Source organism: Thunnus albacares, chromosome 3 (genome assembly GCF_914725855.1).
Source record: "Thunnus albacares chromosome 3, fThuAlb1.1, whole genome shotgun sequence".
Classification (NCBI taxonomy): Eukaryota; Metazoa; Chordata; class Actinopteri; order Scombriformes; family Scombridae; genus Thunnus; species Thunnus albacares.
In genome coordinates, this window is record NC_058108.1 from 23,954,476 (window position 1) to 23,968,683 (window position 14,208).

The following is a 14,208-nucleotide window of genomic DNA, read 5'->3' on the forward strand; positions in this document are numbered from 1 at the left end:
AAACCAGCATTTTCTCAGCTGTAAACAGCAAATTCATTACATTAAAAATGGATGGCTTAATGTTTTATTTATTGCTCGCCATAAACAAAACTCAGCATGAAATTTATTGATAGTCAACACATTAAAATGAGCAATAGGCCTTAAACAGAGATTATGAGGACCATAGATACCATTGAAGACACTGAGGTCATGTCCTTTGTAGTTTTTTCTTTTTTTTTTTTTTTTAATGTGGATTTGGGTTAAAACAACCCTGGGGTTCACAGTTTCCAATTATAAACATACACATTGTGAATACTTTATGAGCTGATTCCAATGTTTTTAGACTCAGTGTTTAAATTTGACTACTTTCATGCCAAGAAAACAATGAATAGATGAAGACATCATTATTTTTCCATGAGAATTTTTATTCCTGGCATTGTGGAGAAGCCTTTTTTTTTTTAACACTGTTTATACCTCCATGTTGGAAGGTAAAATTTACATAAAGTATAACTGAACATTTAACTGAACTAAAAAAATATATATCTATGTATATATATAAAACCTTCATTTTGGTTTCTAGTCAAGACTTTTGAGAGTGGTGAGGGGATTATTGGGGATATGACTTGGCTACACTCCTGGTGATTATAATAAGTGAAAAATTAGACATTGTAACATTTGTAAAGTTGATCCAAAGTGTCTTTTTCACAGATATGTAAGAGCTCATTTGTGTGTCTGTCAAGGTAAAAAAAAAAAAAAAGAAAAAAAAGAGGAGGTTTAACTTCCTTTGCAGTGTCTCAGACAATGCAGAGTGACACAGATAGCGTGGTAACAAAAGCTCTGAGGTCAGAGGTAATAAGTTTCACACAGAGGATCTTCGTCTCGGGCTGAATCTCCATATAAATCCACTCGACTGGGTTTTATCAGAATCATCTCCTTGACTCACTTTGGATGTATTAGAATCTGAAGCAGCAATCTGTCCGTCATTCCCCTTTAACACTTCATTTTTCTTTCAAGATAAGGACTTTCCTTCCATTTTCTATCTGTGTGACAAAAGGCGATGATGTAACAAAAGCTGCTTATCGCTCTACAGGGACGCCCAAGATGAAGGAAAAAAAAATCTTTAGGCAGTGTGATAGCAGAGACCTATTGTTCAAGACACTGTCAATAAATACAATATATTGATAAATGTGTATGTGCTTCCATGTCTGTCTGTCTGTCTCTTTCTATCTATCTCTACCTCTCTCTCCCATTCCCTCTCACTCTCTGTGTTTCACCTTTATGAGTTTGTTTTGGATCTTCGTGCTCCACCGGGGGGACCTATGATTTATGGGCACATCTGTCAGCCATAATAAAGCAGTCTCTAATGAAGCTGGGTAAGGTGACCTTTGTGTATACTGTATGTGTGTGTATATTTGTACGTGTATACTGTTTTTATTGGTGTATTTTTACACCTATATGCTCTGTTACAAAGGTAACAAGGGCAATGTGCTTGTGAGCTGAATGGTAAGCAATCAATGATGAGCTCTAAAATACTGGATATGTGCGTGTATTTGTGTCTGTGTTGCAGAGAAGACAGAGAGAAAGAGAAAAGGAAAGAAAAGACACAGGCAGACAAATAGAAAGACAATGTATGGCCACAAAATAGTGACCGTACGAGGAGACAAAAGGGGGCACAGTGCAGAAAACTGGAATTGTTTGATAAAGGAACACACTCACACGGCCTAATGCTGCACTGCAAATAAATGTAGGCCACATATTCCACTGGGAATGGAGCGGCCATCAGGAGGACGAGCCTCACTTCCAGCTATCTCACTATAATACAATAAGAGGGGGATAAATAAGGGGAAGGAGTAGTAGTAGACTGCTTTATGGGAAATATTCTGCAGAGTGGAAGCCAGCCGAAGCTTTAATCACATCACTGTTACTGGCTTAGGATGCTTTATTATGATATCATCATCAAAGATATCATCGTCAAAGAGAGAAAAAGGAGCGTCTGGGACAGAGAGGAATGGAGGCGTGAAGAGAAAATGGGTAGTTGAAGTTGAAGGGGGAGGCACAGCGAGAGAGAGAGAGAGAGAGAGAGAGAGAGAGAGAGAGAGAGAGAGAGAGAGAGAAGTTGACAGAGATGAAGAAGAAAAACGATTATGAAAAATGACACAGATATTGTTGAAAAATGAAGACGTTCAAAGCTTTCAACATTCAACAGTTAAATCTCCAGAGCAGGTTTCAGAGTCTGGGTTATGCAGAATTAAATGGCAGCACCACCCCTAATTACCCACTCCACAATCTCAAAATATGATCTGTAAATAGCAATTAACATTCACCCCCATGATAAAAGTGTGTCTAATGTGCCACCAATGATGCGTAAGGGAATAAATTTTATTATTCTGATGATGGTCTGGATAATTGTGATGGCTTCTGTCCAAGTTGTATCTACAGGGACTCGGTAAGGGTTTCTATATGAGCTGAAGAAGCTCGCGTGTTTATGAAGCTAACTGGGTCACAGCAAGTAGATCTCAAATCCCAATACCAGGCCATCAACTTATCTGTAGGGCTTCAATTATAGCTCAAAAATGTTGCTGCTGCCCTGAATTCCCCTCAGAATCCCAAGATGCTATTACTGAGTTACACACAGGGGGTGTTTACACTTTGAAATGTTAAAAAACACATCTGTTTCATCTAAATAGGACTACAGTAAGTCAGGGCGAGATAGTATATAATGTTTTCTACTCAAGAAAACATAATTAGAGTCGCCTCTATTCATTTTTTCTAGATTACCATAAATTATCCAACTGTAGATGAACACAGCCTCTCATACTGTAAACTGAATTTAGTAATCAGAAGAGATCTGCGGCTTAAAGTGTATTTTTTTTCATCAATTAAATCAAATCTGATAACGCCTTGAGCTTTTAAAAGAAGGTGAAATTTTCCATTTCAAAATGCAAGATTTTTCTTTTTATCAATGACCAAAAATACCTGTTTTTACGTCTGTTACATCTACATAGGGTGTCCCTACGGCCCAGCAGCTGCTCGCCCAGCACCATTAGTTTCAACATCTCAGCATGAGTCATAGGAGGCCCTTGGGCTCCTGCTTCCTCTCATGGACTATCAGTCTTTAATTTTACACAGCCTGGGAATTTCCTTGTTAAGTAGTAACACTTGAGAGATTATTATTTTGCTCTCAAGCCAAGTATTAGTGCAGTGCTGTCACTGTCTTGGTTTGAAGATGTGAAAATAATCACCAGTGTTTTTAACAGTGTATTTGTTATAGGGGCTTAGTTTTGTTTAATACAGACAAATATGAACTAACTTTACACTTCAGCATCAAGTCATGATAGATATATTATGCAATGATTCATTATGTCTTTGTTAATATCCTATTCCAAGTGTTAATGGTTAAGTGCAGCTACAGGAGAAAACTGCAGAATCACTTATTTTATGATAATTGTGGCTGAACAGACAAGTAAGCTGCTAATATATCAATAAAAAATAAAATAAAAAGTTTAAGTTAAATATTTAACTTTTTTAGTATACTTATTTTAGGATACTTCGGCTTTAATGTAATCATTATTATTATTATAGCCTTGATATTTTATGTTTTTCTTCCCATGAAAATGATAATTTATTCCATTAACGACAAGTAGCCTGTTATATCTTATTCCTCTGCGCCACAGAGCTCCATTGCTGTCTAAAAAGGATTAAAAACACATAAATTAACCACACTGTTGCACTGGGTGACATGTACCTTCATTACCATGAAAACACACACACACACACACACACACACACACACTGTTACATAAACCATAAGCCGACATAAACCATCTTGCTGCTGTAAATAAGGACTAGTGCACCAAATAATCCTCAATAAATAAACGATTTACTCCTGTTTCAGTAATGTTTGCAAAAAACTACAACTGCTTTAGGAAATAACTGAAACTTTTTAAAAAAAAATTTTATCAAACTATGGATGACTTGTTTTCATTTTGAATAAAGCCACAGATAGGTGAAAGGAAATCAGAGAGTATTTAGAGATGAACTGATGTGTTGTTGTATTAGGTCTTTTCATTGGAGAAAAACGCTGAATAATGACAGCGTTATCCTTTAATTTGGTGAAAGTAGAGACAGGAAACATAAGGAGAGAGAGTAGGATGACAAGCCCAGGCCAGGTTTGGACTGATGATGTCTCTGACATACAGTATGAGCATTAAATTAAAATCGGTAAGAATTGAGAGTGCAGTTATGTGCCCAAGGCATCAGTTCATTAAAATACCTGAGGAGGGCACGGAGCACAGCTGGTGAGGTGAATATTGAGAGCAAGTTGAATGCTGTCTTCCAGTAACTATGGCAGTGGGTGGTATTTGTCCATATGTCTTTGAAATCCCCCTCCATGTCCCTTGTCTTTGGAATAAATCTCCCTCTCCTCCACCGCCTGTGGCCAAATCTAATCTGCACTTCCAAGTGGAAACCAGTCATAACGACACAGCCAGTAGGGGGTTATTAAAAATCGAAACAGAGCTAATTAAAGCTAGGGTGAAAGAATCTGAGTTAAGGCTGGTGACCGGGCATACCATAGTAGACAGAGTTGATGTATAGAAGACAAACTGACCTAGACTGGAAGAGGAGGGAGAGAGAGATGTGTTAATCTAGCTGAGAATTGTCTTAAATAACAGAGTATGTATATAAGGAGGTCACCGGGGCACTGCCACTTCCAGAAACATTCACACGCCCTTGTTCTCGCACAAATCTGAGCAGGTAGGATGGACCAGATATAAATCCGACTTAGTGGCTCCGTCGTCTGATCCCAGAGGATCAAAAAAGTCATAAGGATTCAACGCATCATCCTGGGTTGTTCTTGACAGGTTGTGACATTTCACAGCACAGACACTGCGGATATAGAGGACTTTTTTTTTTCTTCCCCTTGCTATCACATCCTGACATTAACAAGAAGTGACATGCTTGTTAAGACAATAACAGCAGTCTCCTGAAATCAGTGTTACACCCGCCAGGACAGTAAATTCACTCTGAAGGCAAGCTTTCAACATCAAATAATGGTATATTCCTGTGTGTTTTTGGTTCATGCAAAGCAATTAACCAGGATTTTTAAAATTTTTGAACTCCATACATTTAACACTCAATATTGCCTCTTTGTTTATAATGCTTCAAATGTATCTCCTGATTTGCTTTGTAAACTACCAAACCTGGGGAAAAGGGAACACTCTCTTTTCCTCGACGCCTAAATCCAATCAGAAGCATGAAATCACAAAACACCCACAGAAAACTAATGCAACAGATTCCATGTATTTTCTCTCTTTTTTATCTTTATCTTTGATATCTATTTCTATAAGAAACAGTCTATTTTGTATTTCCTACCTTCACCTCCTTTGATCACAAACATCAACCATAGAAAACTAATTTAACAGATTCCATGTATATTTTTTATACATGGATATTCTTATTTTAAACATACATTTTCAAAATGCATCATTTTTCCAAGGATCTGTCTGGTTCTTCTTTTGAATTCATTCTGAGCTTTATAAATCTTTAAAACCCCCATGGCCCCACACTCACTCATGTTTCCTGTTTAGACCTCTCCTCAGGGTGTGTACAAACTGTGCTTGATTAGCATCTCCCTTTCTCTCCTGTTAGTTTTTTTTTTTTTTTATAACTTGCTGAGGCAGAACACATTTATCATTCTTATTATTACATAGAGTTTGGTGGCATCACATAATTCCTGTGTTCACATCATATGGTGATGGATGTAAAGATTCTCATGTTAAAGACTTGTGAGTGTCATTGGGCGGTTTTATGATTACAGAGTTGGTTGTGTGATGGTTAAAAATAATGTACAATGACAAAATAACACTATGTCCATTTAAATTTGGTTTAATACATTGAGCAATGGTCTTTGGCTGAAGTGAGCCATCCATGTTTGCTTGGTTTTCAGGTATTCTGTATAACTAAGTGCCAATGATAAAGATATATCAGAGCTTTCAGAAAAGTCTGGGTTTCCCAATCTTAATTACAACCTGGATGTTGACGTGTCTTTTAACGTCCAGTATAAACAGGAAGAATGATTACAGCAAGACAAACCTGTCGTTCATTTGGGCACCTGACTGTTGTTTTAAGACAGACTTGAAAAATTGTGAACCTATCCTTTAATTTTATCTGCTAACGTGTCAGCAAGGTCTATTTTGGTGCTCCTCAACACTCTCAGGTCTAGCATCTTTCCTGTTCTCTCTCTACCTGGTAAAATGGTAAAATGAGATGCACTTCTGGCACCTTTCTAATCTCTTATCCACACGGTGCAAAACCTTTACATAACAATAAACCACAGCAATAACTAATTTTCAGCTGTCTCTCCCACATACACTTATTGCAAATGATCTGTTCAAAATCTTATCTTTGCTTCAGACTTACATCATAATACGACAATGCTTCAAATGCTACAAATATTACCAAGATCTCTTGTCCTTTACTGACCTACAAAAACTTGACATGCTTTGCATTTTTGTATGACTGACCCAACTCAGTACTTAAGAGCTCTTCAAAGCACACAAAGCTATAATGCAAACTATTGTACTCAGGTAAAAGCATACATTGATTATGAAATCTTTCTATAGGCCCACCTGCAAACATTACAGGGTGTCAATCAAAAGGAAATAGTTGGGAGCAAACTGGCCTTTCCCTCTGAACAAACTTGATGCCCTCGTTAGAGCTCAGGAACTGTCTCGTTAAGCTTGTGACTAATTTATCCAGCACAGTCTCCAACCTACAGCTTCTTTACTCTCAGCTGCAGTCTGTCACTCGCTCACATCTTCTGTTGACTGCCCTGATGTTGCGTGCTGCTCTCACATCCCCTGACATTCAGACATGCACTTGGCTTCAACACAAACACATTCGCTTACTGAGTTATTGATATCCTCGGTCTCCTTTTTCTTAAGGTTTTATGACCTTTTCATGTCTGTAAATCCCTAATGTGATGAAACTTCCTGTCTAGAAATTCAATTAAACACTTCAAACATTCTTCAAAATCACCAGAACAGTGATGATACACCTGCTTAAAGTCACTGCCAATAAGTCAGAAATAAAGAATGTGTAAAGCTCAACTTTTTTCTTTGTTTTTAATAGAAAACCAAAGAACAGCGATTAAACAACGCATGTGTGCATACAGTCCCTTTTTTTTTTTAAATCACTCACTAAAAATAAATGTGCAAGAGAAAAGAAAATACAGCAATCTTATAAATATAGGGCCCCAAAAACACCTCAAAAACATATACCAAATGCACCAAATGTAATGAGATGTTGGGTGAATATATTTGCACAAATATTTTGACAGTAAGTAATATGTCTACCCCATAATCTGAGCCTTTTACTGTGAAGGTCTGGACTTCCTTTCAGGTCATACAACTGCCAGTATAACTAATATACATGCGTTTCACTATTATTGCCTTTTTTTAATTTAAAAACTGTTAGATATTTTCTCTCTTTTTTAATATCTATTTCTATAAAATAAGTCTTGTGTTCATTTTATATTTCTATGTCCTACCTTTATCTCCTTTCATCACAAACATCACAAATGGTTTGACTCTTTATGCTACAACATTTCAGTATACTTACAGGGACCGACGTTCCATTAATGTTTTACTTGGCATTGCAATCATGACGAGGGGAGGACAAACGTTTTGACCTCTAGGAAAAGGGAGGAGTCTGACATTGGCTACCTGTGTGCTGTGCTACTCGAGGACGGAGGAGGGAGGGGGACGCACGCAGCAGTTGGGCCGTCTGACATTTTGCAGCATTGACCTGAAAATGTTCTGCTGCCTCCTTTTGTTCTTCCTGCCATGTCGCGGTGAGTCCACACCGGAGATTGACTTTCGGAGGGAGGTCTGGACTATCAGTTTCCTCTCTTGTTCCTTGATTTTGCACTGCAAGTGGCTCTGAATGGCAAAACCGAGGGATTCTGGGTCCACAGAAGCCCCGTAGACTTCCCAAGTCATCCCTTGTTCATCCCAGACAACATCATGGACGCTCTTTCCTTTCTGCTTCCCTGACTGGTCATCCTCCTCGTCATTTCTCTCTGGTTCCATCTTCTTCTTGTCAGAATTCGTCTGCTTCGTCAGGGCTTTACTTACAGCTTTAGTCTTTTCTTTAGGACTTTCAGCTTTCTTTTTTGTTGAATCTGACTTTGTGTTTGCTGTAGTTACTGTTGGCAGGGCCTCCTTGGGCTTGGTTGTTACAGCAGCCTGAGACAGCGCAGCATTGTTACTGTCAGCAGATCCAGGCTTGGTAGCAACATTTGTCTCTGGGGGTGTTCCTGATTTAAAAGAGGGAGCTCCAGCAGTGGATGTTTTCGCTGCAGATGTCTGAACTGCAGTTTTATTTTGGGAGTTACTTGTCTCTCCCTGCTCCTTGTGATTGCTGTGTTCAATGTTGATTTGATAAACTGGCTGGGTGTTGCATAGAGCTGATCCTGGTTCATTAGGCTTTGCTCCCAGCTTGGTGTCTTGCTGCTGCAACAAAGTTTCTGAGAGAAAAACCTTGCCAGCATTCTGGTTGGGGCACATCTCTGCCTCAACAGTGAGTCTCTCTGACTTGGGATCAGTAGAGGTGTTAAGAGAAGTTATGTTCATCTGTGACGGCCCAATCTGATGGAGGCCCAGACCCCCGTCGACCTGGTACACTACAGCCAGGCTCTGCGCCTCCTCCCTGGGTACCGCACCAGTGCTTGGCCTGCGAGTCACAGGCAACAGACTCGGACTTGTGGACACAGCCTTACTGCACATTTTTGCTACCGCTTGAACCTCCATATCATGAAACTGCTTGACTGGGGTGGATGATAGGGATGAGGTCATGGTTGAAGCTTCCTTGTAGAGCTTCGGCTGCTGCTGCTGCTCCTCAAAGACAGCTGTGTCAGTTTGGCTGTTTACCTCAGCCAACTGCCCATATGTCGGCATGTTTCGTATAGCCTGGGGCAGAGTGGAGGAATCCTTCTGTGAAGATACTGGCTGATGCATATCTGTGGAGACTTGTGATTTCTTTACTAGTTGCAAATCTTTCTCTGGATGTATTGAACTTGAACTCTTATTTGTAGGCTCAGCCTCTGCGTCTTGGCTCTTAGCTGGAGGTGAAGTAGAGCTAAGTAGAGCTGCTTTTTCCATACTTTGTTTAGGTTTGGGTGACTCTTGCAGAGAGATGGAGCTTAGTGAGCACTTTTGTATATGATCTGGCTCTTTAGATTTCTGTGGTAAAGCAGTGTCCTTGTTTAAAGCAGCTGAGGTACTTCCTTTATTATCCTGTTGGGGTGTCAGCACTTCAGATGCTGCTTGTTTTAAGTCACAAGCGTTGTTAGGATTTTGATTATTTGCAGAGACATGTTTTGTAGTGTCCTCTTGTGCTGTGGCTTTGGCTGAGGATGTTCCACTTCTCACGGCAGGCTTTGCACACTCCTCCTCTGGTGCACTTGGCCCTTTTACTCTGCAGTCATTGGTTGGTGTGTCGACCTTTGACGCTGTAATAGCAGATGACAAACCGGCCTTAAAGATATCCTTTTCATCAGCTGGGCTTAACATTCTCATATTAGCATTAGCATCCCTCTGGTCGACTCCTACCTCACCCACACCTTGGCCTGCGAGAGACAGGTTTGGCATCTGTTGGTCTCCACCTGCCACAAACTCGGATTTTTGCTGGTTTCCATTGGTTGGTGTTTGTATGTCCGACACAGCACTGCTAAGTGGATCGCCTCCCTTAGAAGCGGTTTTTTGGGGAGGTGGGATGGCATTAGCAGGAGCAGCAGTCAGAGATAAGTTATCCTTTTTGTGATCGGTAGATGTGAGGCTGGGTTTTGGACAAACCTGAGAGAGGTTTAGGTTGGGCTCTTTAGCCCAGTTGGCATTCGACTCCTTATTGCCCAGCGTGTCCGCCACATCCAGCTGAGGCACCATCTGGACCGTCACTGTCCTTTTTGGGTTAGTTCCCATGCTGGATTCACTGTTTCAGTCTTTAAATATTTTCGTAATCCAAAGATGAAAACAGAAGCAGAGTGTGATATGAGTCACTTCGTGCAATTTCCTATAGGAGGAAAATAGACATAGACTTAGTTTTTGGAAAAGTGACTGTTCTTTACTAAATTCAGATCTACAAAAACAATCAGATCAGATAATCTTCATGTAAGTTGCATCTTGCATTCCACTTAGTTTTGTTTGAACAAAATGCACTCAGACAATCCTTTTTTAGAAAAAAAACCCCAAATGCCAGATCAATCAATGACCTGTATTTGCCTAATTCAATCACTGCTTTCAATCCAAATTAATTTGAATGCAAGCCTAATCATCAAATAAATCATAACCATAATACTCTTTGTCCAAGTCACTATAATGTGGAGTGCAGGCCTCTGTGTATTTCAAACATGTTTTTCTGTAGTGCAGTAAAGTTTTTATCTGTAAAGTCCTTTAATGTTTGCTTGTGGCTAAAGAAATTAGCAAACTCTAAATTAAAGCAGGATTCAGATAATTCTGGACACACGTCATCTTTTGATGATAATATCTTATAAATCTCTTTATTAGAGAATTTAAATACATATCAAGCAGTTTGGTCCACCTGTAGCAATAACACAAATATAAGAGTATCTACAGTAGGAGTCATCCTTACAGAGCACACATAAATACTGTGTCAGACTAAAGCAAAATAAAGTTCATAAAACTAAAAAAAAGTAAGCAAAGTGCAGAAAAAGACTTTGACATATGTAGGCTGAAACTGCTTACAGTGGATGTTCCACATTTACCACCAGTCCAAAATATGTAGAATAATGAGTGTTAAATTATATAAGGAGGTGGCAAGTAAAGGTTATCTGATGAACGCTCACATGTTGCTCACAAAAGGGCTAACCACTGTTATATCAGTTCAATTGAACCTGTGTTACTGTTTTCTGCAATAACATTGTTCATATATAAATCAACAATGAAATTTCTGTCTAACACAATTTTATTCACACACATATTTGAGGCAGAACAATGTCAGCTTCATTTCAATTTCAAATAAATAATACTGCCAAACACCAAACATACTGAATGTGTACCCTGAAAACAATCTACTAGTCTTTTAGTTTATCTACCTTTTTTTATCATGACACATTTAGTGAAAAATAAACAGAGCAAATTATGTCTTTAGATCCTCTTTTGTTTCATAATCAATCTTGTACAAATTCTAAGCAGTAACCTACAGTTTTACAAATGTCTTCTTCATCCCGAGCTTGATGAATGACTCCATCTCAGTCTGTCTCCTAAAAGTGTAAAAGCATCTGGGCCAATCCTGCAAGTAATGTGCCAGCAGCCAGCAGACCAGATATGTGAAATATCTGCTCCTTTGGAGTCAGACAAATGATTTCCACTGTGATCAAGACTTTAATCATACATAACAGCCCATACGTATAATTCATCGGCCCACGGAGAGCACTGGTTAGCCATTTCATTGACATTATTGATGATGAGTTCTATCCTACATACTGTGCTCTGAATATTAAACTCATCTGTTGAATTGTTCTGCTTTCTCTCAACAGCAAGCATCATCACCACAGTGTTCCTCTCTGGCGAGGGAACACATTTGGAGTAGGTTTTGCACTCATCAGGCAATATTTCTGTCTAGAAATAAAGCAACTCTAATTAAAATGTACTTGGTAACCTGAAAACATCTTTTTTTTTTTTTTTTTTTTGAGTGTGACTAGAATAAAACCAGAATAGTGGGCTACTGTTTTGGGTCACAGGCAGGTGTTGCCCATTCGTGTGTGTTCATCTGCCTGTCTGTTGTCAAAGTGCAAATATTTATGGAAAGCATATCCTGGCTGTAATTAGAAACAATAAATAAAACGCACCGGTGTCTGTGTTTCTTTGCCTGCAGCAGTTTTAGGAGAGTGGATGGATGGAGTGCATGCAGAATGTGAATTCATGCAAAACGGCAAACATAAACATACGTGCGACCAATTCACGCCAATTAAGATCTATGTCATGTACTGTAGCCTACATTTGCAGTCCTGTCCCACCCCAACATCTCAGAGGCCACTGATATTTGCTGATTTGATTTGACCTTGCGGACGAATTCAAACATCTGACACGAAACAAACCTCTAGTGTGATGAAAAGGAGGGAATGGCTTACCTTGAGAGAGAGAGAGACGCTTTATGTCCCGTACAGTTGGGTGCCGTTTGCGCGTCCGTGTCAGTGAGATGAGGCTAAACCCTAGATATGAATATGGAAAATCAACCCCTGTGTCGGTGACATCAAGCCACGCCTTCTACCAGAATATGGGTCTTTTTTTTTTTTTTTTTTTTAGAGGTATCGATCCTCCGCAGCAAAGCGCAAAAAAAATAAAGCGCCCTGGCTGGATGACCGTGCGCAATGAGTCACCGACTCCGACAACCGATGGATGCTTCCTCCGAGGTCTTTATTAGCGTCGCCTTGTGCCAAGAAAAAAGTGGACCCCTCACAAAACGCATCTGTCACCAATTCACGGTGCGTGTGCCATCCCGCACTGAGCTGCTCCGGTGCAGGCAACGTGGTGCAGCGGAGTAAACCAGATGAATGGATGAATGGAGGATGAAGAGGGAGGCAGCTCTGTAATCCACACAGCCGCAGGCACGCATAGGAGGGTCACCTGCACTTGAAATTGATTCACTTTAAATCCTAGAATGAGCCTTTGTCTCCTAAGGCAGAGTATAATATCGCAGGAAGATATATGATTTATTTTGTTGTGCCTTTTTTTGTGTATAGTTCAGACAGTGATTGGAGTCTGTGTCTTTTAGGTGGGGGGTGTGTTTCTAAATAGATCCCTTTATATTAGTAACTGCGTTTTGATATGCAGAAAAATGAGGTTATAAGAGGTCTGATGAAGAAATGACCTTTAGAAACAGGCTCGGTGACATGAAGAAGCATGCTGTCATTGCAGCCATTTCAGTTTAGCTCACTTTTTATGTGATATCTGATCTATACAGAGAAGATTCATATTTCTCTCTTTATTATATTGCTTTACAAAATGGTGCAATGTGGACAGAAAGGGTTGCAATTCTCAAATACAGAATGATGAATCATAAATCAATTTGTGTCAGAAAGTCTTGAGATTCTTTAAACTCCACTCATGAAAAATATAAGTTCAAATAAATAAATTCAAATGAAACTATTTTATTACTGAATATTATAACTCAACTGCAGTGGGGTAGTAATATTTCTTGTTTTACTACTGAGAAAAAAAAAAGAAGGGAGCCGTCAAATGCAAAAAATTGAGAGAATTTACTGAGCTGAAATACAGGCACTAAATGGCATGAAGAACACAGAAAAGCTTGGATCAGCAGCTAGTCTGGATTGCAACACGTTTCAAACTTGGCGCTCTTCCTCAGGCAGCATTGCTTTACTACTGCAGAGAAACTGCAGTTTCTTTCTCTGTGGTTACAACTGTTCCAGGTGGACACTGGACACTGTTAGATCAGTGGTTCCAAACCCAGGGATCAAGACATGCCCGAGATGTCGCAAGATGAATCTGATATGGAAGAAGCTGAAAAATCATAAATCTTTTTTAAGGTTATTTTTTGGCCTGTGTTTGATAAACGGTAGAGATACAGACAGGACATGCTGGCATAGAGAGAGAGATGACATGCAACAAAGGTCCCTGAGCATGAATCAAACCAGCAGTTATATGGTATGCACTCACCTACTGGATGCCTTTAAAAAAACATATTTTCGCTGTTTTTACTTGTGAAATATTAATAGTTTGACCCCAACAGGCCTTTAAAATGATTAAAATGAAAATATTCTGAGTGCCTTTAGCTCTCAGACTTGTACAACCTATGACAGGAGCTTTGTAACTAGACAAAGCTTTGTTTAAGGTGTCATAAGGGTTGCTGGTGTAAACTGGTTTGGATGGGGTGGCCACAGAGACACAGTGTCACATTGAGCATGACATTTCAATTACTTGCTCCTGATACAGAGCATCAATATCTTACTTAAGCATCATGTTAATCAAACATATAGACTTGCTTCAGATAAAGAATGGCTGAGGCATGCCATTGTAAAAGATAATTAGAGGGACATGTTAATGATCTCAAACCATCATTCTCTGCCATATCAGATAAAGAGCTCTGAAATTAGATCTTGGTTTTATCCTTAGATCTGTGCTGTGTATATACTATGTGTGTTTGATTGAGGCTGTCTTCATCAGAGAAAGGGCAGCATTTGTTGTTTTT

The 14,208-nt window shown here is 39.3% G+C and overlaps 1 protein-coding gene across 1 annotated transcript; it reads right to left on the bottom strand.

The window, feature by feature from the left end:
* Positions 1-7,128: 7,128 nt before the first annotated feature.
* On the bottom strand, positions 7,129-12,953 carry gprin3b (GPRIN family member 3b). The gene is made up of 2 exons (XM_044345583.1): positions 12,131-12,953; positions 7,129-10,050 (listed from the first exon to the last, which is right to left on the bottom strand). Exon 2 carries the CDS (start codon positions 9,957-9,959, stop codon positions 7,716-7,718), a length of 2,244 nt encoding a protein of 747 aa, XP_044201518.1. The 5' UTR covers positions 9,960-10,050; positions 12,131-12,953; the 3' UTR covers positions 7,129-7,715.
* Between the last annotated feature and the right edge of the window lie 1,255 nt (positions 12,954-14,208).

Bases quoted from the DNA above. Each gene is read 5' to 3' on its own strand.
- gprin3b (XM_044345583.1), bottom strand. From the start codon at position 9,959: ATGGGAACTAACCCAAAAAGGACAGTGACGGTCCAGATGGTGCCTCAG.